The 24,881-nt window shown below is 65.7% G+C and overlaps 1 protein-coding gene across 1 annotated transcript in view; it reads right to left on the bottom strand.

Moving 5' to 3' along the window:
- Positions 1-1,460: 1,460 nt before the first annotated feature.
- The window catches only part of CROCC2 (ciliary rootlet coiled-coil, rootletin family member 2), a 47,979-nt gene continuing 24,558 nt past the window's right edge, over positions 1,461-24,881 (bottom strand). Inside the window, exons 18-32 of the mRNA XM_090288533.1 lie at positions 23,685-23,812; positions 23,058-23,227; positions 22,304-22,477; positions 21,131-21,265; positions 19,031-19,174; positions 15,951-16,181; positions 15,326-15,472; positions 13,487-13,811; positions 13,107-13,288; positions 12,599-12,652; positions 12,229-12,349; positions 11,559-11,776; positions 4,402-4,488; positions 2,137-2,319; positions 1,461-1,493 (exon numbers count right to left, since the gene is read on the bottom strand). Of these exons, the coding sequence (XP_090144659.1) occupies positions 1,461-1,493; positions 2,137-2,319; positions 4,402-4,488; positions 11,559-11,776; positions 12,229-12,349; positions 12,599-12,652; positions 13,107-13,288; positions 13,487-13,811; positions 15,326-15,472; positions 15,951-16,181; positions 19,031-19,174; positions 21,131-21,265; positions 22,304-22,477; positions 23,058-23,227; positions 23,685-23,812 (2,332 nt within the window). The remainder of the gene's footprint in view (positions 1,494-2,136; positions 2,320-4,401; positions 4,489-11,558; positions 11,777-12,228; positions 12,350-12,598; positions 12,653-13,106; positions 13,289-13,486; positions 13,812-15,325; positions 15,473-15,950; positions 16,182-19,030; positions 19,175-21,130; positions 21,266-22,303; positions 22,478-23,057; positions 23,228-23,684; positions 23,813-24,881) is intronic.

The following is a 24,881-nucleotide window of genomic DNA, read 5'->3' as shown; positions in this document are numbered from 1 at the left end:
GGACACCTCTGGGCTGTGCAGGAATTCAGAGAGCAAAGCGCTGACCCAGCTCCAGGCTCCCGCTTCCGGTCCCCTCCTCCCACCCCGTCCCTTAGGGCCTTCTGCTGGGGGGCAGGGGGGTGCGTCACTGAGTGCCAGGCCCTGGCCATCCCTGTCCCCGTCCAGGGGAACACTCTCTAGCAGTGGGGTGCGCCACCTGTGGGGTTGCCTCTCTGGCCACTGCAGGTGTGGGGCTGGGTTGCATGCCCCCCCGCCACTGACACCTCCTTTGCCCGGAGCAGCCATTGCTAATGGCCACCTCTGTCCCCTCTGAGCCTGAGCTGAGCTTCAGAATCCTCCTCAGTGCAGCTGCCAGCCATCGGGCAGAGCTGACAGGCAGACGGAAGCCCTCCTGCCCAGCTCTTCCTAGTGGTCGGTTTTGTAGCGTTTTCAACATATGGTAACACCATGTCTAAGTTCAACCAGAAAACAAGCCTGAGTCCATCTTGAAAGAGACAGATGTCTGTCACAGGTCTGGGCCACAGCGTCCAGTGGCCGTGATGGGTGGGCTTTGCGGGCTTTTGGCCCTTCCCGCCCCCTCACTGAGGAGCTGGGCTCACAGGGACCTTGGGTACCGAGTGGGTCCTGGGCTGGCTGGGGCCGCGTACGGAACAAGAGGCCATTTGCAGAGGAGCAAACCTCTCGGTGCAGCGTCGCTGGGGGAAGGAGCAAAGACGCCAGCAGGGGGACTGAGGGTGCGGCCGCCTCAGCCCCGAGGTGGGTCCCCGCGCGGCCCAGGCTGGCAGGCTGGAGAGGTGGGGCGCTGTGTGAGTCCGACAGTCACGCCCTCCTGCCTCCGGGCCGGTGCGTGCGTCACGGGGAAGACTGAGTCACTTCCAGCCACCTGCCACTGTGACAGACCTGCAGTTCCGGGATCTGGAAGGTTCTGCGGCCTCTGGGCGTGGGAGGTGGGACTGGGCCTCGCAGGACATTCTGTTTTTGGCTCCAGTTGGTGGAAACGTTTCCCACGTGTTTCCCCGTGTTTACAGAGCCGAGGGCACGGAACACAGCCTGTGGCGAGGATGCTGGCCTGGCAGGGCCTGGCCACCAGGGTCTGCCCTGACCAGTACGTCCAGGCGGGGACCCAGTGTGGCTGGGGAGGCCGTGGGCACTGGGAGAGGCTGCTGGACAGGAGCGTTCCCAGGCGCAGCCCAGCAGCGGCAAAGGCCCATGTCACAGGGCCGGGGAGGCCAGAGTGTGCTGCTGACGGGGACGCCTGAGGGGAGCGTGGGCGTGGCTCCTGTGTCCTGTGTCCCCACCAGGCTGCCCCGCTGAGTGTGGTCCCCTGGGCCGCAGGAGCTCTGGCTTCCCAGTCGTGGTTCTGTCCTGGCTGGTCAGGTGCGCGGCCGCCCGGTCAGCCCTCCTGGGAGTTGCCAGCAGGGCTCACTTCTGGGCCAGGAAGGCCTGGCCGAGGTGGGGGGTCACTGCTGCCGCTGCTCCTTCAGGCTGGCCACCTGGGGGCGGGGCACGAGCTCAGGTGGGCGGGTCCTGGGCCAGGGCCCCAGGGCTCTGTGGTAGGAAGGGCTGGGGGTCCACAGCCCATGGCTCCCCTGAGAGTGGACGTGCACCAGGTGGACACCGACCTATGGGGTCCTAGGGACCCCGGTGGCCGGAGCCCCTTCTGGTTAGGTCCTGAAGACACTCCAAGTGGTAAGGAAATACATGACGCTGGCTTGGTGGGTCAGGGACACGAACTTGGGGTGATACTGGGCAGCGACTTCCCCTCTGGGTCTCGGTTTCCTTACCTGCAGAACGAGGTCTGGCAGCTTGGAGCCCGTGGGCCAGCATGTCTGTGTGTGCGTGCATGTGTGTGGGGACCTCCGTGACGTGCCCAAGGGTCTGTCACACTTTGTCATCACCCTGTCCCCACACTGCTTTCCCTCCTCCGGACTTTGAGGGACAGGAGCAGTCACAGTCTGGATGTATCACAGGCAGCAACCTCTGACCACGGACTGTCCCCACCCCCTCCCAGGTGACAGAGGCAGAGGGTGGTGACCTGCTCCAGAGTCTGCTGAGCCTCTCAGTGAGCTGGGGCTCCTGGCATGGTCCTGGCCGGGCGGCGCGCCCCGTCCCCTCCCTCTGCCCCGACCACCTCACCTGCTCTTCCCGCACCTTTGCCCCTGCCGGGTCCGCTCCTGGTTCCGCCTCCCCGACTGGTTCTGACTGGGGCTGCTGGGTGGGGGCCTGGGGGCTGCTCTGCTGCCTGGACCCGGGGGAGAACATGGGCACCTCACTGCCCCCGTGCCCTGGGGGCCACTCTCCTTCATCCAGCCCCATGACCTGGTCCCAACAAGCCTGTCACATCACGGTCCCCACCATCTGTCCTCCTTGGAGCTCTAAGTGGCCTTCTTTGCTCCTCCCCCCCCGCCCCCCTGGCTCCCCTGATGGGTACAGGGCAGAAGGAAGAGCTGGGTTAGGCACCCAGTGCCAGGAGACAGCACTGTAGGTGGGGTTCTCTCTGTCCCATGGATGGTCCCTTTGGAGGAGGGAACCGACCCCCAGACACACCTTGAGGGTGCAGCTGGGGGTGGGTGCCTGCCTCGTGGGGACCGGCCCGCCAGCAGCTGGCAGTGTCAGACCCCAGAGCTCCAGCCAAACCAGGCCTGTCCCCTGCCGGCTGTGCCCGGCCCACGGTCCTGCCTGCAGGACGGCATCTGGGCCTCGTCGGGGGCTGGGCTCCAGGAGCCCTGACTCAGGGATGGGCAGCGTAGGTGACCTGTGGGGCTCATGGTCAGAGCGTCACAAAAGCAACGACTCCTTTCTTCTTCAGGGCTGAGGGAAGCAGAGCCGCCTCCACCGAGAAAGGGGGTTCTGCCCCTTTAAGATCCCGCTGACCGTCCTGGCAGCGCATGTGAGGCCGGGAAGAGCGGCGTCCAAAGTAAACACGCGGCCACGCTGGGCTTCCCCTCGGAGCCACCAGTGAAGGGTCTGCGGGTTTGCGGCCCCTCGCAGCTGACCTCTGGGGCTCCTTAGCTGCTCCCCCCACCCGCCGGGCAGGGGCACGGCCGGGCTAATGCTCAGCCCCCCAGCAGTCCCCGGAGCAGCCCGAGGCCTTGGGTCCCCCAGCTCAGCGCTGGGCCCCCCTCCAGGAGGAGCGACAGGGTCCTGTGGGCTGCCCTCCTTCCTGGAAGGGCAGGGGGCCCGGTGTGGGCAAGTGGTCCCATGGCTGTTGGTGACTGTCTGCCCCCGCCAGACCCCAATCCTGTCCCCAGGGCTCCTGTCCCCCACCGACTTGGCCACTCCCCTCTGGAAGGCCCTCCTGCCCCTGAGTCCACCTCAGCTGGACAGTGTGTGCCTGGTGGCCACGGCCCACCTGGGACATGGGACCGGCACTCCTCTGGAGGCTCCCAGCCCAGCGGGCCCTCACGGGGGCCTCCCTGCTTTTAGGGGGGGCGTGTGGTCAGTGTACACGCAACCATCACCCCTCCGCCGTCTGCGGGGACCCCGGCTGCTCCTGACACAACCGCACACCCTCCTTTCCGCCCGGCAGGGGCGGGCTCGCCCCTTTGCTCCGGCCCGGACTGCCCCATCTCTCTCCTCCCTGGTGCCCGCACGCCTGCTGGTGCTTTTCCGCCTCGGAGTCCGAGTGCCCTGGGCACTGGCTCCAGCCGCTGCGGCCGAGCCCTCGTGCCGCCCTGCCCAGCCCAGGCAAGCCCACCCCACTGGGGAGCCAGGCTCTGCAGCGCCAGTGAGCAGGTGACGCAGTGACAAGCCGAGGGGTCCCTTGGGCCTGAAGTGGTCCCCGCAGTGTCTGCTGGGTGACACTTGACAAAGCCTCCCCCACCCCTCAGCGGCCCTGGCTGGACACCACTCGCTGCCTGGAGCAGCCGCGAGTGACAGACGCCGGGTTCCCTTCGCACAGGTGAGCCCTGCCCAGGGCCAGCGCCGCACGGGGGCGGGGGGCTGCTGTGTGGGTGTCGGTGCCCAGCTGGCGGGGGCTCACATGTGAGCCGCTCCTCTGTCTGTGCCCCGACACCGCTCCAGACCCCTGCAGTGGGGGACAGGCCGCGACCCTCTGCCCAGAGGCGGTCCAGGCTCACAGAGGCTCTGGGCCACCACCTGCCAGGCCTCCAGGCAGCAGCACACACGTGTGGCCTCACCCCAGCCAAGGACCCCAAACCCGCTCTAGGGACCGTCCATCGGAGCCCGGGCCTGTGCGGGGCACGCAGGAAGCATCCTGAGCTCCCCCTGCAGGCGGGGTGAGGAGAGGCCGAGTGGGCCGGGGAGCAGGTTGTAAGGAGCAGGGAACCCTCCTTGGGCTCCTGGTCTGTCAGCTGGGCATCGGGCGGCGTCTGAACCCTCGGACCTCCGTGCACCGCTGATTCTGTCAGGGGTGCGGGGCCTGCCATCCGGGGCCCTCACCTGCCGCAGGGCCCCCAGCGCGCTCTCAGCCTCCCGGCACCTGCGCTCCAGGCCCTGGCTGTGCCTCCTGCTCGCGTCCAGCTGCTCCTGGGGAGAAAGGCAGGGGTGTCGGCGCAGGGTGCTGGGGTGTCAGGAGGCCAGGCTGGGCCCCGTGCACCACACACCAAGCGGCCGTCGGGGGTGTAGCCTCAGGGCCCTGGTTCTGTGCTGTAGCCAGAGGGGCCTCAGAGACACATCGGGTGCCCCTCCCCTGCCTGGAGTCGCCCAGGTCCTCGGAGCCTGCTGGGCTCAGGCCCTGGGCAGCGACAGCCCCACCCCGACCACCGTGCCCCCTGCCTCAGAGCCCTGCTGACACCACCCACACTGGTGCCCGGGGCGCCGCCCCATCACCCCTCTGCTCAGAGCCCTCTTGTCCCCTGGGCCCCTAGCTGGCCCACAGGGGTCCCTGGGGATCTCGCGTGAGTTCTACAGACTCCACGGTGGGAAACTCGGGGTTGGCTTGTGCCCCAGCACAGCCTTGGGAGGCTGGCAAGTCTCCAGCTTCTGAATCTTCCACAGGTTCCGGGGGAGAGGTGGCCAGTGCCTCTGGTCCTGGGGCCTCCGATGGCAGGCAGGGGGCGGCTTGGACTCCGGGGGGGCAGGAAGTGAAAGGACGTGATGTGGGACTTAGAGTCTGGAGGGGCTGGTGGGGGGCGAGGACTCCCAGGCACGGACTACTGCTCACCCAGCGGGAAGACCGGCGGGGGGCATGTTTGGGGGTGAAGGTTCAGAGTTCAGTCTTGAGAGGTGCCTAGGGGTCACTAGACTTGGGGACGGTGTTGCAGACCAGGTGGCTCTGGAGGCCAGAGGAGGGGTGGGCAGGGTGCCCTGGCTGGAGGGGAGAAGGAAGGGGCCCAGCCATGCGGCGGTCAGGGCAGAGAGAAGAGGCGGCAGTGGAGGGAGGACCAGAGAGCTGGCGGAGTTGGGAGGGAGGGGCCGGCCCCTTTGTGGGGTGCCCTAAGGAGTCAGGGTGACACAGACCCAAAAGGACCTGTGGATGGGACCAAGCGTTGCTGGTGACATTTGTGAACGTGTGGGGGGAGGGTGCTGAGGATGTGGGGGGTGAGGGGAGGGAGGACAGGGCCAGCTGAGAGGGGGCAGGGGGGCCGGGGTACAGAGCCAGGGTGGCGGAGCCTGAGGGCTCGGAGCCCCAAGGCCCAGGCCCCAGCCCTCAAGGCACAGGGTCTCCTGCTCAGCCACCCGCGTTCTCCACAGTGGCCACAGCACTCGCGACCCGGGCGCTGTGTCTGAGGGGCCACTCGTCCACCTCCTCGTTTTACTGTCACCAAACGCCGAGCAGAGGATGCCGCGTACACAATGAGCTGGTGGGGGCGGGAGGGGCCGGGGACAGCGGGTGACCCTGGACACACTTTTTTTTTGGCTAACATGTCAGTACTTTGCAAAAGCAAAGGGAGGACCACGCCTGTCTGTCCCTGAAATGGCGTTTCACCCTTCCTTGCAATTTTGAAAATTACGATTTTCTGTTTGTACACATTCTCCAGTAGAAAAGCAGAGGTTTCCTTCAAATTCGGTGCAAACATTGCCCGGTATTTTCAATAGGCCCAGACCACTCACAGGGGGCGGTAGGCGCCCCTTGTAAGGACTCGGCTTCCCAGAGTTCAGACTCGCCATCACACTGAGCGGGGCACATTTGCGACGTCACGCCTCCTGTGTGGTGCTCGTTCCAAGTCCTGGTCCTGTACGCGCCGGGGGCAGGCTCACGCTGGGGGTTCCTGCAGCCCCCAGAAAGCCTGACCCCAGCCCAGCGCCCAGCCTTGCGCGTTGGCCCTGGTGGCTGCAACCTGGGGGCCTGGCGGGGAGGGGCCGGGCGTGGGGCAGGGCCAGGGGCTCCGTGAGTGCCCTCAGCCTCAGTTTCCGCACCTGTGGCAGGAAGTGATGCAACCTCACCGTCTTGGGACCCAGAGGAGGAGGGGCTGCTGTGAAGTGTGGGGGTTGCAGAAGGAGAGGTCCGAACGTCCTGTGCCCTACCGGTGGGCGGGGTCTCAGCAACAGCCTGCCCGCAGCTCCGTGAAGAGCAGAGCGCCCCCCACCCCACCCCAGCCCCGTCCTTTTCAGCCGCCGAGTGGCTCGGATCCACTCGTCCGTCACCGGTTTCACCCTCTGGCCAGCCCCTGGACACAGCAGGCCCCCAGGCTGCTCAGAGAGAATGGGGATAAAGTCCCTCACTTTCTACAGTGGGACTCGGGGGCCTGGACAGGAGCCCAGGGTCTGGCGCTGGTTAGTGACGGCTGAACACCTCTGGCCTCTGTCCAGCCTGGGCCACCGCCCCCGCTGCGGTCCCCCGGCACTGACTCGGCTCTGAGCCTCTGTTCTTCCCTCTAAGCTCGGCAACCCGCTTCCCCAGTTTACCTCCAAACGTGCCACACACAGATGGACCAACCCAAGCCAGGAAGGCAAGAAGCCACCAGCAAACAACCGACAAACCAGGAACGTGAACCCAGCTCTGTCCAGAAGCCGAGCCAGGGACCCGCGCCGCCAGGGCCGTAGCCTCTGGCCGGCAAGACTCAGCGTAGCCACGGGGAGACACAGGCAACAGGGAATCATTCTTTAAACAAAAAGCCCTTGACCTAAAGGAGAGATAAAAGCTAACCTGCTAGAACACGGGTGAAAGGAGAAGACTCACATCGAAGGCCGCGGCTCGCACGGCAGACCGCACTCAGCGCCGACGCGGGGACACTGAACACTGGCTGGGAAAGAGCGAGTCCGGACGAGGACCCCACTTCCTCAGCATCAGAGATCGGGAGAATGAGAACGACCAAGAGAGGGTGCTGATAAACAGAAACGCCGAGGGGAATGGACCAGATGCACCCGAGAGAAGCGGCAAGCGCTGATTCTTCGGAAACACTGAGGACAGACCGGACGGGTGGCAAAGTGAAGCAGGAGGAACAAAAAGCCTCCAACCGCCAGGGCAGACACGGGTCCAACTGCAGCCCCAGCGTACCTGCGATCCCAGTACACACACGTGCGCTGAAACACGGAAGGCGGGTGACAGCCACGTCACAACAACGGACCCAAGGAGTGGAGCGGAGACGGGACAGGGGTGGAGAGGACGTTGAACTGCATTGAAGAGGACGGGGGGGGGCGGGGTTTGCAGGTAAGTTCAATCTCACCTTTTAAAAAGCTTCACTCTTGGGCTATGTGGACTATTCCGGGTGAGAGGAAAAGATGGAAGGCTCATGAATTCATTTAATGAACATAAAATAACCGTAACGAAAGAAGCTGGTAAAGACCACACCCCGGAGAAGTTCAGATACAGGCATTTCTGATAGAACGTTAGTCACCAGCTCTGCAGCCCCGGCCGGCAGACGTGTGCCCAGGGGCCGAGCGCTCCCCGGTCTTGCTTCTCCAACCCGGGCTGAGCTCAGCGCAGGCCTGGGGAGCGCTGTCGGGAGAGGCGGGGTGCACGACGGGGCTGGCACGGCGGCACACGTGAGCCGGAGGCGTCGGACGTGGCGAGTCCGGGTGCCAGGAGGACACTGTGACCTGGCTCCGACTCAGGGTCACGGGAGGGGCGGGGGGGCGGTGCGGGCTGGGTCGCCGTGCCCTGGGCTCCTTCTGCGTTGTTGACCTAGTGAGTCCCCAGGGCAGCCCTGGGAATGGGAGGGATTTGCTCTTAAACAAGAATCTTACTGTTTGCATAGCACAGCCTACCATTTAATTAGAAAAATATGTTTTTAATTAACTTGCTCATGACAAACACATTGGCTTATGTGAAACGGAGAAAAATCCAGTCCGCAAACGTGCAAGTGGGTGTGTGGCACGCAGGCCGCCCTCTAGCTCACGCCGCACACGCGCGTGTGTGTGTGTGTGTGTGTGCGGGGCCCCTGCTGCCTGGGGTGGCTCTTTGTCGGAAGGGCCGGGGCTGCTGCAGGCCGAGGCCCCCTCCCACACCCACTGGGACAGCCAGCAGGTTCCGAAACGGGGGCAACCTCCCTCAGAACTGGAGACCAGAACTCTGAGGGCACCTGCAAGACGGGGAGTGGATGGAACCAGCCGGCCTGAAAACAGAAGAAATGGTCCTTGCCAGAACCCTAGGAAAGTCTGACGGAATACTGATAGATTTTAGTGCACACACTCCACTAAAAAATCGAACAAATTCTTGACCAAGCAGAAAAATTAACATGGGTACAGAAGATCTGAACAACACCCCAAAGAGCATGCAGCATCCATGTGTGAAGACCCCAGGAGGGACCAGCCGGGCCCCTGGGACCTGGGCTTAGAGGGCCAGTGCTGGGGGGGAGGTCCCTGGGCACAGGGCCACGGCGGGTGAAGAACGAGAAGGGCCCAGGAACGGAGCAGCCGGCTCCCCACGGTTCCCCTTGGGGTCTTGCTCTCTGCCCTTCGCTTGGGCCTGAGTTTCTGGACAGGGCCACTTGACGGCCTTGGGGGTTCCTCTCCACGCTCCCCTCGGAGCAAGACCAGAGCCCTTCTTCACAGACGTGCAGAGGAAAGAAAGACAACGTGAGTAGCTGTCAGCTATGGTTCGAGGCCAAGTCCATCCAAGGAGTCATATCCGAGGGTCCAGGATTAGGAGGAGAACAGAGTGAGGGCCAGAAAAGGTGACCTGATGTCCTCAGAGGGAGGCCAGGGAGGGAGCCAGAGAGTGGGCAGGCCCAGCTAAGCAGGAGGGAGACCCAGGAAGGTGAAGTTCAAGGTCAGTAGGAGGCCAGGCCCCGAGGGCCATGCTGGGCTGCTGTGAATTTTAGTACACATGGACAGGGAGCGCGGGGAGGAGAGATGTTTTTTGAGTGGAAAGAGCTTGTTTGAACTGAGATATGATCCTGCCCAGAGCGGACTCGCCAAGCGCATCCACGCTGAGGCTCCGTGTTTGAATGTCAGAGGTAAGTGGGCCTTCTGGCTTCCGCTCTGGAAGTAACACTTCAGATAACCTACAACATCCTCCCATTTCTGGAATCAACCGAACCCGAGGCCAGCAGGCCAACCCCCAGCCTGAAATCTGGAGGGTGGGACTGCCCAGCTCATCTGCGACACTGTGCACACAGCAATCGGCGGAATGTTCTACCCGTCCCCGAAGCCGGTGTGGTTGGCAGTCACGGGGGCATGTGACCTCGGGCCCTGACGTCACCCTGTGATGCTTCAGATTGTGTGGCAACGGGATTGCAGATGTAACGAAGGCTAGTAATTAACCGTGGGAGGCCAGCCAGCTGCCCCAGGCACCCGCAGGGTCTGGGCCGAGGGCTCCGAGGGAGGGCCCATGATGAGGCCCAGCCAGGGACCGCGAGAAACTTGCAGAGGCTGCTCCGTCCTCAGCTGGCGGCCGGGGAATGGGACTTCTGTCCTGTAGCCACAGGGACAGGACTGCCGCAGCCTGGCTGAGCCCCAGGTGAGGACGTGGCCCAGCCCACACCAGAGGGTGAGACCGGGAGAGAGCAAGGCACCCATGCAGACTTCCAGCCTGCAGGACTGGGGGCCCACAAATGGGGCTCCATCGGCCTCTTTGACAGAAGGAATGTGCCAAGCGTGGGCTGGGGCCTGGCTCTGCCCGGACCCGTCCGCACGGGGCAGAGAGGGGTGGGCAGGGGGCAGCACAGGAGCTCCCAGGGCGCAGGTGCAACACGCCAGCAGCCGGGGGCGGCCATCGCGGTCCCTGAGCCCAGCGCGACAGCACTCCACGCTCACCGCCGTAACGCTCCCCTGCCCCCGAGACCAGGGAAAGGGACGAGGGCAGGACGTGGGCACTCGAGGGAAGGGAAGAGCGAAAGGCCTCCATCGAGGACAGAACGCAGGTCACGAGGAAGCGCTGGAAACAGACCACCCCGGAGGCCGTAAGTGGGGCGCGTTCCCCCGGAAGAGGGGGGACGCAGAGGCGGAGCTGACATGACGCCAGGCAGACAGGAGGTGACGAGGGTGGGTCAGAAAGGGTGGCAGCACCGGCAGGGTGGGGGCCGCGCCGAACCAGGTGACACGGAATCGGGACAGACCGCGGGTGCCGTGCACAGAGGCCTCCAGGCCTGGGAGAGCTCGCGCAGCGAGAAGCTGTGCATCTGAAGAGGGGGCCGTGCCAGCCCACGGGCCCAGCAGCCTGGGCAGTGAGAGGCTTTGCCGGAAGGACAGCGCGCGGAGGGAAAATGCAGCTCGCCACTCGGAGCTCGGACACGTCCGGGAGACGGCCCAGGGTGGCATACGGAGGATCGTACTTGTGAAGGTGGATGCAACACGTATATTTCAACTTTGTTTTCCAATGTACATGGAGCACATACATGTGAACATATGTGTAACATGGAGCACAGCCCCGCCCCGCTGGGGCCTCGGGCCCCGCACCTCTCCAGCCCTGCTGCCACGCAGCCAGGCAGGCGCCTGGGCCCCGGGACCAACCCCGCAGCTTCGGCGGCCTCGGGGGTCTTGAAACAGAAATTGCCTTTGCCTCACTGGTCTCTCCTGTGGCTTCTCTGCCCCACCTCCCGCAGGGCGACCCCCTCTTCCCTCCCTCAGCGGGGGTCCTCCTCATGGGGCCCTTGGACAGGGTGGCTCGCAGCTGTGGCACTCTTGGGGCTGCGAGCCCGCGTCCTGGCCCGCGTCCTGCTCAGTGCCCTCTGCTCTGCTGCGCCCCAGCCTCCTCTCCCCTGCGTGGGGCCTCGGACCCTGGCTCCCAAAGGGCCCCCAAGGGCCGGTGCTCCTGGACCCGAAGCACGCTGGTCTCCAAGCCACCGAGGCCCTGGGAGCCTCAGCGTTCCAGGCCTGGGCCGGGCAGTGACAGGCAGGGGACCGGCCCCCGTCACCAGGCGAGCCCCGCTCTGGGCCAGTTCCTCTCCTGAAAACTGCAGCCCCCAAGCCAGCCTCACGGCAGAGCCCACGCTGGGGACACCGACCGAGTTCGTGCTGTGCAACCGCCTCCCGTGTGTGGGCGACGTGGGATAAAAAATGGCCCCGCACCAGCGTGGAGGGGACCCCACAGGGAGCACCCAGGCGGGGCCACAGGCGGAGGCTGGCTCTGCTGCCAGGCCAAGTCACTCTGCCCGGGACTCGGTTTCCCCAAGCTGTAAGGTAAGGGCTCAGACCACCTGACTGAAGACGGCTCGGCAGGGACCCAGTGCCCCTCCCCTCCCCTTCCCTGCCCTGGGGTGCAGGGTCCCCACCTGGAGCCGCCGCCTCTCCCGGCCCGCAGCCTGCACCTGCGCCGCGTGCTCCTCCTGCAGCCTCTGAAACGCCTCGTCCAGCAGGGCCCGCGTGGCCTGGGCACCTCCGGCCTCCCTCTCGGCCTGGCACCAGCCTGTGGGCAAGCAGAACAGCTCTCCTGGGGCCCAGGGGCCGCTGCGTGGGGACACCCGCATGGGCCGAGACCCAGTGCCGGGCACTCAGACGGTGGGGCTGAGCGGCTGCCCCTCTGACAACTCGCTGCTCCTCCCTTCCTCTCTGCCCAGGGCCCCCGGGGCGGGCCAGGGGTCCCAACTCCAGGCCCCTCCCCTCCCCATCCTTCTCTCTGGCCTCTGATCCTTCCAGATATTCAGGCCCTGCGCTCAGCCCGCTGTGGGACCCATCAGTGGGGACTGGGGACAGAAACACAGTGGGGCTGGCTGGCAGGGCAGGGGACTCTCTGAGGTGACACGGGGAAGAGACCCAATGTGGGGACGGGCCCTGGGACTGTCGGGGAACCAGGCACCAGCGCCCGCGGGCAGGAAGAGCGGGAGGCCAGCATGGCGGGAGGTGTCGGGGGCTGGTTTGCGTGTTGCCTGTGGCCCAAGCCTGAGCCCTTCCCCGGGCGGGAGTTCTGGGGACCCCCCAGGAGAAGGTGGGGAAGGGGTTCACCTTCCTCCGCCTGGAGCAGCACCCTGTGCAGCTGTCCCACATGGCGCTGGGCTCGGGCGCGTGCGCCCTGCTCCTCTCTCAACCCGCTGCTCAGGCCGGCCACCTGGGAGCGCCAGGCGTCCTGGGAGAAGGAGCAAGGTCACCAGGCAGCCAGGGCGAGTGGAGGGCCCAGGTGTCAGGGGAGGGGCTTCGGGGGTCTGGTGGGCACCTACGGGGACTCAGGAGAGGCCCTGGAAGGGCGTGGAAGGGCTGGACTCGGGGCTGGGCCCACGCGTGCACGTGTGGGTTATGGACGTAGCGTCAGGGACAGGGGTGCAGTGGCAGGTGGTGGCTGTAGCCTGTGGGGTCAAGGTGACCTTCAGGGACTGACCCCGGCCGCCATGTGGGGCTGAGTGGGTTTGGGCCCTGCCCCCTGGGGCTGGCACTAGGGGGAGGGAGGACCTTGGGCCAAGTCCGGAGGGGCCCCTGGCCATGGGCGGGAGGCTCTGGGGGAGCCCTGCGGGAGCAGGGTGGGGAGCACATGTGAGCAGCTGCTAAGTGCGTGGTCCTGGGTGAGGGGTCTTTGGGGATGCTCTGCCCCTTCAGGAGCTGCACTCAGGGACGGCAAAGGCCCTGCCATGGGCACAGTGATGTCCCCGCAGAGCCAGCCTCTGGACTCTGCAGCTAGGTGTGCGGAAGGGAGGCAGCAAGGACCGGTTGGGGCGATCCGGTTTTGAGGGACCGTGGTATTTATCACAAGAAGGACTGTCTGGACGCTGAGGCGCCCAGTGACCCGCAGGGCCTTGCTGGGGTCTTGGCAGCTCCGGGACGGATGGGCAGGAGCGCGCGGCCCCTCCTGCCTCCCGGGGCCCCGGTGTGTGTCCTCCCGCCCCTCTTACCCGCTCCCGCTGGGCGTCCCGCAGCTGCCGCACCAAGGCCCGCAGGGCGTGCTGCACGGAGGCCACATCCACCTCTGGGCCGTGGTGTGCCGGGGCAGGTGAGGGCCATCGGGGTGGGGACGGGGACCGGGCGGGCGGGCTGGCACTGTGCCTCCCAGCGAGACGCTGGGGGCCGCCCGAGCCTGTAGGACAGCGAGAGCTGAAGGACACAGTGAGCACTCGGTGACGCCCGGTCCCCCCTTTGCTCTGCTGTTCCCGCCCGCAGGGAGCTCAGGTCCCGGCACTCGCTGTGCAGTGTGAGGCCCAGGGAGCCGTGCAGGTGGCCCAGATGGGTAGCGGAGCTGGGAGAGGAGCCCCCTGAAGCCACCGAGGACACTGACCTTTGGTGGGGGAGCCAGGCCGCTCAGGGGGCACAGGGGGGCTCTGTGCTCGGAGCCCCAGCTCACGGCGGAGTGTGGACCACAGCCGGCCCAGCTGGCCCTGCGCACCCTGCCGTGCGTCCTCAGCCTTGACCAGCTCCTGCTCCAGGCTGTGCACCCGGCGACAGGCCGCGTCCAGGCGAGCCTGGAGGTCATCGGCTCGGCCGCCGGCCAGCTGCAGCTTCCTGCCAGCACCGTGCAGCTCGGCCCGGAGGGTCTGCTCCGCACCCCGGCTCTCGCGGAGGCGCGCTTCCACCTCCGCCAGCTCTTGCTGCAGCCTCAGGACCTGCGGCCGGGCCGTGGGGGCTCAGAGGGAGGCTGGGCACGAGGGGCCTCTGAGGACTCGCCCCAGCCTCCCCTGGGCATGTCACAGATGGTGGGGCCTGGGAACTGCTTCCCCGCCCGTGTGTGGCAGTGGGGACATCCGAGCCCTGGTGGGGAAGGGCAGCCCGGGACCACAGAGCACTCCTGGCAGGCAGCAGGGCCCCCGTTTGTCTGCCTGCTCATGGCCTATGGTGGCAAAGGGTGGGTCAGCACCACCTGGAGACTGGGCTTGGGTCCCCCAGGGCGCCTGACACCCCACCACAGGCTTCCCAGCGGGTAACACCACAGACATGTGGAATGTCATCACCCCGCAGCCGGTACACAAGGGCCAAGGGGTCGGTGAGATGCTGGGTGGCTTCTCTCGACTCCCCAGGCTGGGCCACCCTCCTCTCTTCCCTCTGGGAACCCAGGTGAGAGGGGCCGGCCCTGACCCCACTGTTCCTCTGCCGCGACCCATCCACTCGCTTCGTTAGGCCACCTGTCTGCTGCTGCAGACCCTGGACATGGCCTGTGTCCCCAGCCCTCCAGTCACGAGGTGAGTGACCAGGGCAGAGAATGGGACGCTGTCTCCCCGGAGAGGTGCACGGGTGGGGGAGGAGGCAGCCAGCCCCCCGCTCTGGGCCAGGGCGCCCCACCTGTGAGCCCTGGGGTGGGAGGTCCGGTGCTGCCAGGCAGGGCGGGGGGCCTCAGCACCACCCTCCCGGGGCGGCCGCAGCATGAGGGCCCCATCCACAGTCAGAGGCAAGGGGCAGTGAGGTCACACAGGGGTCACATGGGCCGTGGGAGGGGAACCCTTGTTTCTGGGCATGACTGTGCTTCATAACAGCTACTGTGGGCAGGACTTTAGGTCTGAACTGGGGTGCCCACACGGGCTGAGGCCCAGGGAGGCCTTCTCGGGCTGTGTGTGTGTGTGTGTGTGTGTGTGTGTGTGCGCGCGTTGGGGGGCACAGGTCGAGGCCACCTGGCCGCCTGCAGCACAGCCTGGCAGCACGAGACCCCGAGGGGCGGGGTCTGGGGCTGTGCGTGCCTGTGTGCGTGCCCAGGTCGGGTGTGCAGACACACATGTAGGCGTGGGGGGCTCACAGGGCCGTGCGTGCCTATGTGCATGCACATGTCAGGCATGCAGACACGTGTGCAGGGGTGGGGGGCTCACCGGTGCCCCTGAGCGTGCACATGTTGGGGCATGCAGACACATGTGCAGACATGGGGCTCGGGGCCAGTGCATGCCTGTGTGAATGCCATGCTGGGGGCACACAGACACATGTGAAGGAGTGGGTGTGACCGCGGAGTCCTGAAGCTCTTGGGGGGCTGGGCTTTTCGGGGCCCCTGCCTGTCACCGGACTCAGAACTCCCTTCGCCTGGGGGAGACTGTCCCTTACTGAAACTCGGGCACCTGCATGGGGTCACAGGAAGGGCGAGAGCGAGACTGGGCGGTGCTGGGCCTCTGCCTGCCACTCCGGCCCCTGGGCCCTCTACCTCCTTCCGGGTGTCCTGCTGGGCAGCCTCCAGCTCTGCCACCTGCCTCTGCAGCGCCAGGGCCTCCCGCCGGCTCTGCTGCCCCCGGGCCTGCAGCTGGCGCACCTCTAGGCTCTTCTGCTGGTTTTCGGCCTCCAGCATCTTCACCTGGTCGGGGGGGGGGGGCGCTGACGGGGGCCCAGGCTATGTCCAGCTCTGCACACGGGTCCACGCAGTGCCCCTGACTTTGGCCCTCAGCCACTCCGCGGACACCCGGCACCTCCTCCCAGGGCCGGGACCCCGCGGAGCTCAGAGCTCGGAGCCTGGCACCAGCGAGTACCCCAGCTGACCGCCAGCCTCAGCCGCGGGACGTGGTGGGGGGAGGCCTCTCCAGCAAGCCCAGTCCCACCCTCAAGCCTGCTGTGGGGGTCGTCCCTGTGGGGGCCTGTGCTGTGGGCGGGTCCAAGCTGCGCTCTGCGCCCTCAGCCTGGGTGCCTAACCTTCAGGGTTCATGAGCCTCAGAATAGATTTCAGGCCATTAGGTTTGAGGCTTGTCATCTATGCCCTACAGGGCAGACCCGCCAAGGAACCCCCAGGGGGGCCACTGGCAGGGCCAGAGGAGCTGGGGCCCAGGGAACCCGCTCACCTGTCTGCGGAGCTCCTGGAGCTCCCGGTGGGTGTCCAACTGGGCCTGTCCCACCTCCTGCAGGCTGGCCTGCAGCTCGGCGTTGGATCGCTGCAGCGCGTCCTTCTCCAGGGCCTCGGCGCCCAGCGCCCGGCTGGCCTCCTTGCGGCTGTCCTCACTGGCCCGCAGCTCCCTGCGCAGTGCGGCCAGCCCCGCCTGGGCCTCCCTGAGCTGTGCCCGCAGCCGCTCGGCCTGCGGGAGGAGCGGGCAGCTCAGGGACCACGGCCTCAGGCTCTGGTCTGCGGGCATCCCGACCCGCAGCCCAGCTTTGCCCACCTGGGGCCACCTCCCCTACAGCCACCGAGGCTGCAGGGTGGCTCGCCAGGGCCAGCCCCAGAGCTCAGGCAGGTGATGCCCAGACTTCCCTGGGACCTGGTCCTGCCCTGGGCTGCCCGCCTGGCCCCCCGGGTCACTGGCCTCTGCTCGGCAGGGTCTGCATGAGGCACAGCTCCGCCCACAGGTCTGCACTGTCCCCACCCAGGTCCAGCCACCACTGCCTAATGGCACCCCACCCACTGGGCCCTGCTGTGCACGCCTGTCCTTCAGTGATGGCACAGCACCCAGGACCCTGTCCTGCACAGTGGCCGGCCCCGGTCCCCTACTGGGACGGGAGGCAGTGGGTGGGGCTCTGGTGTCCTTGGACTACCCACCCCCCATTGGCACCAGCACCCCCTTGGGCCAGAAGCTTGGGCAGGGAGTTCCCACTGTCCCGTGAGCTCTGTGTGGGGTGCAGACAGGGGGGGCCTCCCGAACCGGCCCAGCACGCACTCCTGGGAGCCGACAGGGAGGGGCAGAGGCTGCAGATGTGAATCCTCGTCCTCCCAGACGCACGCCACCTGGAACCGGGGCTCGTGCCTGCTGCCTCACCAGGCCCGACCCTGGGGGCTTCCAGGCAGAGCCTACTGACCGAAATGTGGGTGGGGGCCGGGGGGTCCTCCTCACCCAGGCTCAATGCCTGTGGGGGCGTCTGGGGGAGTGTGCAGGCCCGGGCAAAGAGCAACCCCACCGCAGTGCCCAGGCGAGGTGTGGGCGTGTGCCAGGGCTCAGCCAGGACCCCCGGGCTCCTGCCACCCAGGCTGGCTGTGGCCCTAACGGGGACACTCCGGAGAAGGCGCTGTTCCAACTCGCGTGTCCCCACGGGAGAGGCCAAGAAGCCAGTGGGGCATGCCAGAGAGGGGGCCACAGGAACTCAGAGCCATGGCAAGGCGCCGGTTTGCCAAGCGCGAAGCCCACGCTGCTGGCTGCTTCAGTGGGACACTGTCCAGGCCCCTGGCCGGCCTGGTTCTGCTTCAGCCCGCTGTTATTGTTGTTCTGTTTTGGGGAAGGGCCCGACCCCCCCTTCACTCCCCTCCCACCCCCCACATGTGGGAGCCACAAGCCGTGCGAGCATTTTCCGCTGAGCTCAGCAGAAATCCCCCCAGAAGGTCAAGGACCAGGGAAAGGGCCGATCCATCACAAAAGAAGCTGTTTTCATTTCCCAGGACAGGGAGATGAAAACAAGCAAAACAAATGCGGCCCCTCCCCGCCCCCACCCGCCCCCGCCCACCTCCCGCAGCCTGAGAACAACCATCCCTTTTACAGGAATTTTACAGCCAAATTGCTTAATGTGATTATAATAATTATTTCTTTACTAGAAATTGTATAAACAGGCTCTTTTGAAATCTCCTGCAGGCGGGTGGCTGAGAGCTTTGCACGGAGGAGGGGAGGGATGTGGAGAGGCCCTGGTCCACACGTGGCATGTTTATGTGTGTGCACATGTGAGCACACACGTGTGCTTGGTGTGCATGCGTGTATGCACGTAGCACAATGAGCATGCAGTTGTACACCTGCATGTGTATATGTGAACACACAGGCACTAATGCACCAGCGTGCAAGTATGTGTGGAAGTGCATGTGCTGCCTGTTGTGCACGTGTGTGAGCTTCATGGGGTCCACATGCATTTACATGTGTATTGTAACCACACAAGTGTGTGTGCACACACATGGGTGCATGGTCACTTTTGTATACATGTGTGTGCATGGGGTGTGTGGTCTCCATGTGGGCAGGAATGTGTGTGCATGGGTATGTGGGTGTGCATGCATGTAAGCTGTGCAGTGGGGTGCCTGTGTGCGCACACACCGCACACACGTGTGGACTCAGCCAGAGGCCTGGATGTGCCTCCATTTAAGGGCTGTGAAAATGTTATGGTTTCCATGGTGACTCTGGCCAGCCTGGCGCCAGCGAGGGTGCTTCCGTGCTTCCTCTGCCCCCCTCACCCCCCAGGTTCCCTGCCCCCTACTCCCTTTCTGGGGGCCTCTCTCTGAGAACCTGAACTCATACGCCTCCCAGCTCCTCCCCCTGCGGCCCCCACTTTTAAAATCTCATTTTGCTTCCCCGTGTGGTCGCTGACCGGCCTGACTTTGAAATCTGTTGAAAGGAGACCTTTCTCTTTGGGGGCCAAAGTAAACAGCCTGTCATGTTAAATCACGCTCTCTTCCTCGTCCACCCCGCCGCCCCCCCCCACCCGGTGCTGGGGGAGCGGGAGCCCCTCTCCTCCCTCCTCCGCGGCCTCCGGGCGTGTGGTGTGTGAGCGCGTTGCGCCGCCTGCCAGCCTTGGCCCGCTGCCCGGCGTGCACGAGCCGCCTCGTCCCTGCGGGCCCCACCTGGGCGCCGGCGTCCCCTCCCCCAGCCCAGATCCCATGCCCTCCTGCCCTCCCTTCCCCCAGCTGCCCTGAGTCCTGTCAGACTGTCCTCAGGGACACCTCCCCAATCGGTCTGCCGGCCAGCCCCACCTGGCCTAGCTGGGGCCTCTCCTGCCACCCTGCCCAAGGCTGTCCCCACCCAGGACTCTATCCCAGGGCCTGGGGCCCAGGTCAGGCCCACGCAGGGCCGCCTGGCACTTCCCCTGCCCCTCAGCCCCAGGCGCACACAGGGTGGCCTCGCCTCACCCCGCACTCAATCCCACGGGGTGCCCGCCTCGTGCTGCTCCAGGACGGTCCTGCTGCCCCCTCCCCGCCCCCGGGTCACACCTGCCTCGAGCCCCCCTCCTGGCACCCCCTCACCTCTCTGCCCACGCTGCTCCGCTCTGCCGCCATCTCCCGGAGACTCCGGCTCAAGGCTGCCATCTCTCTCTGATGGGCCGAGATGGCCTCCTCGAACTGGGCCTGCAGCACCTTCAGCTCCGTGGTGGTGGCGCTGACGGTGGTCTGGGGGTGGGGGGCAAGGGCCACAAGGCCTCAAGGGGACTCCCACGGCGCGGTTCCAGGCGGTGGGGGCCGGAGCCGGGCCTGGGTCTCGTCCTGACCCCAGCCCAGGCCACCACTGCCAGGGCCTGAGGAGACCCAGTGGGGAAGGATGGGGGCAGAGGTCCTCGCGGGGAGCCCCTGTGGGGAGGGGCTGACCCTGTGCCTTCCTTCTGGGGTCCCAGGCAGCCAGGCCAGGACAGGGTGCTCCAGCACTGACACCCGTCCCGCCTGCAGCCTCGCCGCTGGGCCCACCCAGCTGCGCGCGGAGGGGCAGGAGCAGCTTCGTGGCCACGAGAAGAGGCCCCGCGCTCAGTGACGTGGGGCTGGGGTTCTTGCAGCCGGGCAGGAGCTGCTTGGGGCTGAATTTCTGCTCTCTCGGGCTTTTGGGGCACAAGAGGAGCACCCTGCATCCTGCGGCCCCCTGGCCTGGGCGTCCCTGAGAGAGTGCCTCCAGGTCCCTGCCTGCCGGCGCAGGGCAGCAAAGGCTGGACCCTCCTCAGCCGACACAGCGGCTGTCCCTGAGCCGGTGAGGACAGGAACCCCTCCAACGGCCTGCCATCGGCTCTCAGAACTTCCCAACAGGCAGGCGGGATCAGGGAACAGCCACAGTCCCACCAGCTCTACAGGGTCTGTGTCCCCACAGACACACGGGAGGGGCTCCAGGGCTCTGCCCACACCCTCGGGCGAGGCCGTCCCTGCAGGGACACCAGGCCGTGCTCAGGACTCAGCCTGCCTGAACCTGCCTTCCTGCGGCCACCGCGCCCAAGGTGTTCCTCCCTGTGCTGACCAGGGGGCACCTGGAGAAGGGGCCTCCCCGTCCACCTGCTCAGCTGCGCCGGGGCCCATCCCAGCCTCCGCAGGGGGCCCAGGGCGGCCTGAGGCTTCCCTGGCCGGCCTCCCACATGCTCCCAGGAGGCACAGGGGCCCCCGCGGCTGCCCTGCACGGGCTCCAGGACCCCCCCCCCCCAGTCCCTGCCCAGTGCATGGGCGGGCGGGCCCCCTCTGCTCCTGCCTCCTGCCCTGGGTGAGGGGCTTCCTGGGCCCACACCCCTGCGGGGCCTCCCTGTGACCCAGAGCCCCAGGGCTGTGGCCGGCGCTCCATGCGCCCCTAGGATCGCAGGGGGTACTCCTCAGCTAGCCCTTCTCCTTCCTCCCCTCCAGTGGGTCTTCATTTCCATTTTCCAGGCTGAGGTGGCGAAAGAGCCCTTAATGAGCTCCCTGAAGGGCCTGCTGCTGGGGGCAGCCCTCGGTTCAGGGGGCAGGCTCAGCCAGAGCCAGGGGCGGCCCCTAGCAGGCCCTTGAGAGCTGGGGGAGGGGCAGCTCCCAGGATCTGGGGCTTTCTCGGTCCCCTGCTGCCGGAGAGGGGCCGAGGGAGCAGCTAGAGGGGAAAAGGGACGACACAGTCCCACGACCTCCCGGGCCCCTCCCGGCTGTGCCCACGGAGGGGCCACCGGCCCAGGGGAGGACAGAGCCTGCAGGGGCTCCCGGAAGCGAGGCTCTCGGGCAAGGCTCTCCTAGGAGCTGGGTGCTGGGAGTCCTTCCCCCTGCTCTGCTCTGAGTGACTGAAGGGGGCAGCCCCCCATCCCCCACGCAGCCCTCACACCCACCCCTGTCCCCTGGTTAAAGTGAACTGCAGCCCCCCACCCCCAGACGGGTCTTCCTGCCCTGCTGCCCCACCCAGGGCGGACACTTGGCCTGGCAGGACGGTCCTTGCTCTCCTTCATGCCCCCAAGTCGCCCTCTCAGGCCAGCAGAGCAGGAGACTGCGCCCTTGGGGCTGGGGCAGGCCAGGGACCCGGTGAGCAGGCACATCAGGGTTACTGATGGAAGAGCAGCACTGCACGGAGGGGACAGGGCTGGAGGGACAGGGGCAGCAGCGGAGAAGGCGGGTGTGGCCGACGGGGCGCCCAGTGCTCACCTCCGCCTGCATCTGCTGGCCGCGGGCCTCCCGCTGCACCCGCTCCAGCTCCTGCTCGGCCCTGCACAGCTGCTCCTGCAGCAGGCTCCTCTCCGCTTCTCTCTGAGACAGGGCCTGGGGGACACAGAGTGTGCCCTGCTCCCCGTCTGCTCTGGAGGGGGCAGCGCCCCAGAGACAGCCGCACCCCGAATGGCAGGGTGGGAGCCGGCTGCCCCATCCAGTGTGGCTTGGGCTTCATGCCTGGGTTCAGGCAGCTCCCCGGACCAGGTGCCTTACCCCTTCCCCACAATGCACCTGTCCCATAGCGGCTCCTTCCCAGCACAGCTCATGGGCTTCAGAGGCCCTTCCCCCAGGAGACCCCCAACCCCTCCAGGCTCGGCTTCCTACAGAGCACAGAGTGGGGCACACTAAAGGTTCTGAGCCTCTGAAAACATCCCGTGTGACTGAGGATGAGGCGTGCCGGCGAGCGTTCCCCAACCCCACCCCCAAGCTCCCAGAGGGCTGCAGGGGAGGAAGGAGTTGGTCAGTGACTGTCAAGGTCACAGGTGCATGGTCCCTGGAGGCCCCAGCCCATGGGGAAGATGGCCTCGGGGCCACCGGGGCATTCAGATTGTTCTTAAAAGCAGCACCCTGGATGGATGGGTGGACGGATGGATGGATGGGTGGACGGATGGATGGGTGGATGGATGAATGGGTGGATAGATGAGTGGATGGATGGGTGGACGGATGGATGGGTGGATGGATGGACGGGTGGACGGATGGATGAGTGGATGGATGGGTGGACGGATGGATGGGTGGACGGATGAGTGGATGGATGGGTGAACGGATGGATGGGTGGATGGATGGATGGGTGGATGGATGGATGGGTGGATGGATGGATGGGTGGATGGATGGATGGGTGGATGGATGGGTGGACGGATGGATGGGTGGACGGATGAGTGGATGGATGGGTGAACGGATGGATGGGTGGATGGATGGATGGGTGGATGGATGGATGGGTGGATGGGTGAGTGGTACGTGGGTGCATGTCTTCGCCCAGGACGGCTGTGGAAGACCAGTGGCACTACAACAGCAGTGGCCTGGAAAGGCGGCCCCCACACACCCCCTGGCTGGGTCAGAGAAGGAGGGTGAGGTGGACGTGAGGCCGCTCTGCTGCCTCCTAGGGCCCATCACCTGCGTCTCACGTTCCAGTTGGAGGAGGCTCGCGTCCCGCTCGAGCTTCAGGCTCTGAATCTCCTTCTTCAGAGCCTCCCTCTTGGCTGCACCTCTGGCCACCAGCGCCTTCTCCTGCTCCAATCTGCGAGCTGCCGCCTCCTTCTCCTCTGCCAGAGACAGGCACAGGACCTCCTGGGCCAAGACAGAGGCGCAGGCTGTGAGGACCACACGGGTCACGACAGTGAGGTCAGCAGGTGCCTGTGGTTCTGAACGAGACCTGGTTCAGGGGACATGAGGGCAGGACAGGTCCCCAGGGATGGCCCGTCCAGCTGGCCGCGTGCCCCTTGTCCTTAGACACAGTGTCACTGAGGCAGGGGCTGCGAAGAGGCTGTCTGGGCCTCTGCCTCCGCTCCCCTGTCTGGACTTTCTGGAGCTTCGGGGCAGACCAAGCACACTGTCAGGCAGGAGGCGGGGGGCGGGGGGGGGGGGTGTCAGATGAGGCCTGCAGGAGCCTGTGGCCTGGGGTGGCTCCGACGGTGGTGAAGTTCCCTCCAGCCATACCCTGCGACTGCGGCCAGGCCAGCCAGTACCTGGGCAGGTCCCTCCTGTGAGGGAGGGGACCTGGCCATACAGGCTCAGCCCTGTGACCCTAGCAGCCCGCTTGACCTCTGGCTCCACCTCTGCCTGGGACCTCTCCCCCAAGGGTCTGCTGTTCTTTGGGACATGGAAGGGCCCTGGGAGTGGCGGCAGCTGGTGGCCCAGGGAAGCAGACCTTCTCCCTCTGGAGCTGGGCCAGGTCCTCATGGTGGCCCAGCGCCCGGCTCTCCAGGGCCAGTCGGGCTTCCCGCTCCCGCTGCGCCACCTGCCGCCGCAGCCGCCCGACATCCCACTCCAGCTCCGTCTCGCGGACCTCCCAGGCGCCCTTCAGCTGCTCCAGTTCCACTGCAAAGTGACAGAGGCATCCGGGCCTGGCCCGAGGGCCCCACACCATGGAACGCTCTGTGGCCTGTGTGGACCTCTGTGGAGTGACGGCCTCCTTCTCTGAGGACGCTGTGCGAGCCGGCAGAGACACAGCCCACAGCAGTGTGTGTGGCCTGGCCGGAGACTAGGGAGGCCACACATGTGCAGGGGGCAGGGTGGGCTGAGCGGGGGCGGGAGCTCAGGGTTGGGGCAGGGGCCGCGCCGACCCCAGGCTGAGCCTCGGGCCAGGGTGGGAAGCAGGCTGGGCAGGGCCCCCGCTCACAGACAACAGTGGCAGCACCCACTCAGCCTCAGAGGCTCCAGGTCTGAGGTGGTGACCCTCCTGGGGGGCCGGGCAGTGGGAGCCGCACTCTGGGCCTGAGCGCCGCGGAAGGAGCCCTTCTGGGCCCCAGAGGGAGAGGCGGACGCGCTGGAGTACCTTGCAGGGCCTGCCGGGCCTGCCGGGCGCTCTGGGCCTCTCTGTCCAGCCGCGCCTGCTGCGCCTGCAGCTGCTCCGACAGCTGTTGGGCCTCGAAGAGGCTGCTCTCCAGCACGTCCCGCTGGGCCCTGCAGAGAACGGTCAGACCGCGGGCCTGCCATCCGCCTGCCAAGGCCAGGCAGGCAGCGCAGGGGGTAAACAGAGGACATCTTCATTTTAAATCTGTAAAAACCAACGGGACCCTACACAGAAAACTGTTTCAGGTAGATTAAAAGCTAAATGCAAAAGCAAAACAAGTAAAAAACTCAGGACTACAAGAATGGCAGGAAAAAGACAGAAGGGTATTTGACAATCTTAAGAAAGATACAAAGGTCGGAACATAGAGATAAGGAGGCTGGCAGGGCTGAGCACACAGGAAGAGGGGGCGGGGGCTTTCATGCAGAAAGGAGTCCACAGACCAACGTGAGAAGCAAAGCACAGGCGAGAAGAAAAAATCCGCACTGAGCACTGAGTATCCGAAGGGTTCGTATCCATCACATACAAAGAGCTCCTACCAATCAAGGACAGAAAGTCAGCTGATCCTACGGAAAATGAGGAGAAGGGCTGTTATTCATGAAAACACCCCACACATGGTTAATAAATTTAGGAAACTTGCTCAACCTTATTAGCGCTCAAGGAGATTAAAATCACAAGCATGCATTAGATTTGCCAAAAGATTGAAATCCTGGCACGCCCCAGTGCTGGCGAGGGTGTGCGGGCCCTTTCCTCGGGGAAGGCTCGGAGCTCACGGCGTGCCTGTCCCCGTGCCAGTGGATCCTTTAGATCCACAGTGACCCGAGGACGCGCAGACGAGTGTGCGCCGCGGCCTCACAGCTGCCTTGGGCTCGGGTGCCAGGGGCTGGCACGATGTTTTAGAAATGAAGGCACATTCGTGGGGCATGAGAAGGAAGAGGACGCTCTCCTTCTTTTCTCTTGTCACGCAATGAGCCACTCTGAGAAGCAAAAGCAGAACCGCACACGGGGTCTCCAGCCCGGGCAGAGGCTGTCCTGGGCAGATGCACACGCTCAGAACCCCCGGACGTTTCTGGGGTGGTGGCTGGACTTCTGACACCCGGCCCGGGAGCACCAGCTGGTGAGCACGCGGTAACTGTCGCTCCGTTCTGCTGCGCTGGGGGGCGTACAGGTGGGCCACCCCAA

This window comes from Furipterus horrens, unplaced genomic scaffold, assembly GCF_987537825.1.
Source record: "Furipterus horrens unplaced genomic scaffold, mFurHor1.1.pri manual_scaffold_1, whole genome shotgun sequence".
NCBI lineage: Eukaryota > Metazoa > Chordata > Mammalia > Chiroptera > Furipteridae > Furipterus > Furipterus horrens.
The sequence above is the reverse complement of the archived record's forward strand: the minus strand, read 5'-3'. Positions and strand labels throughout refer to the sequence as shown.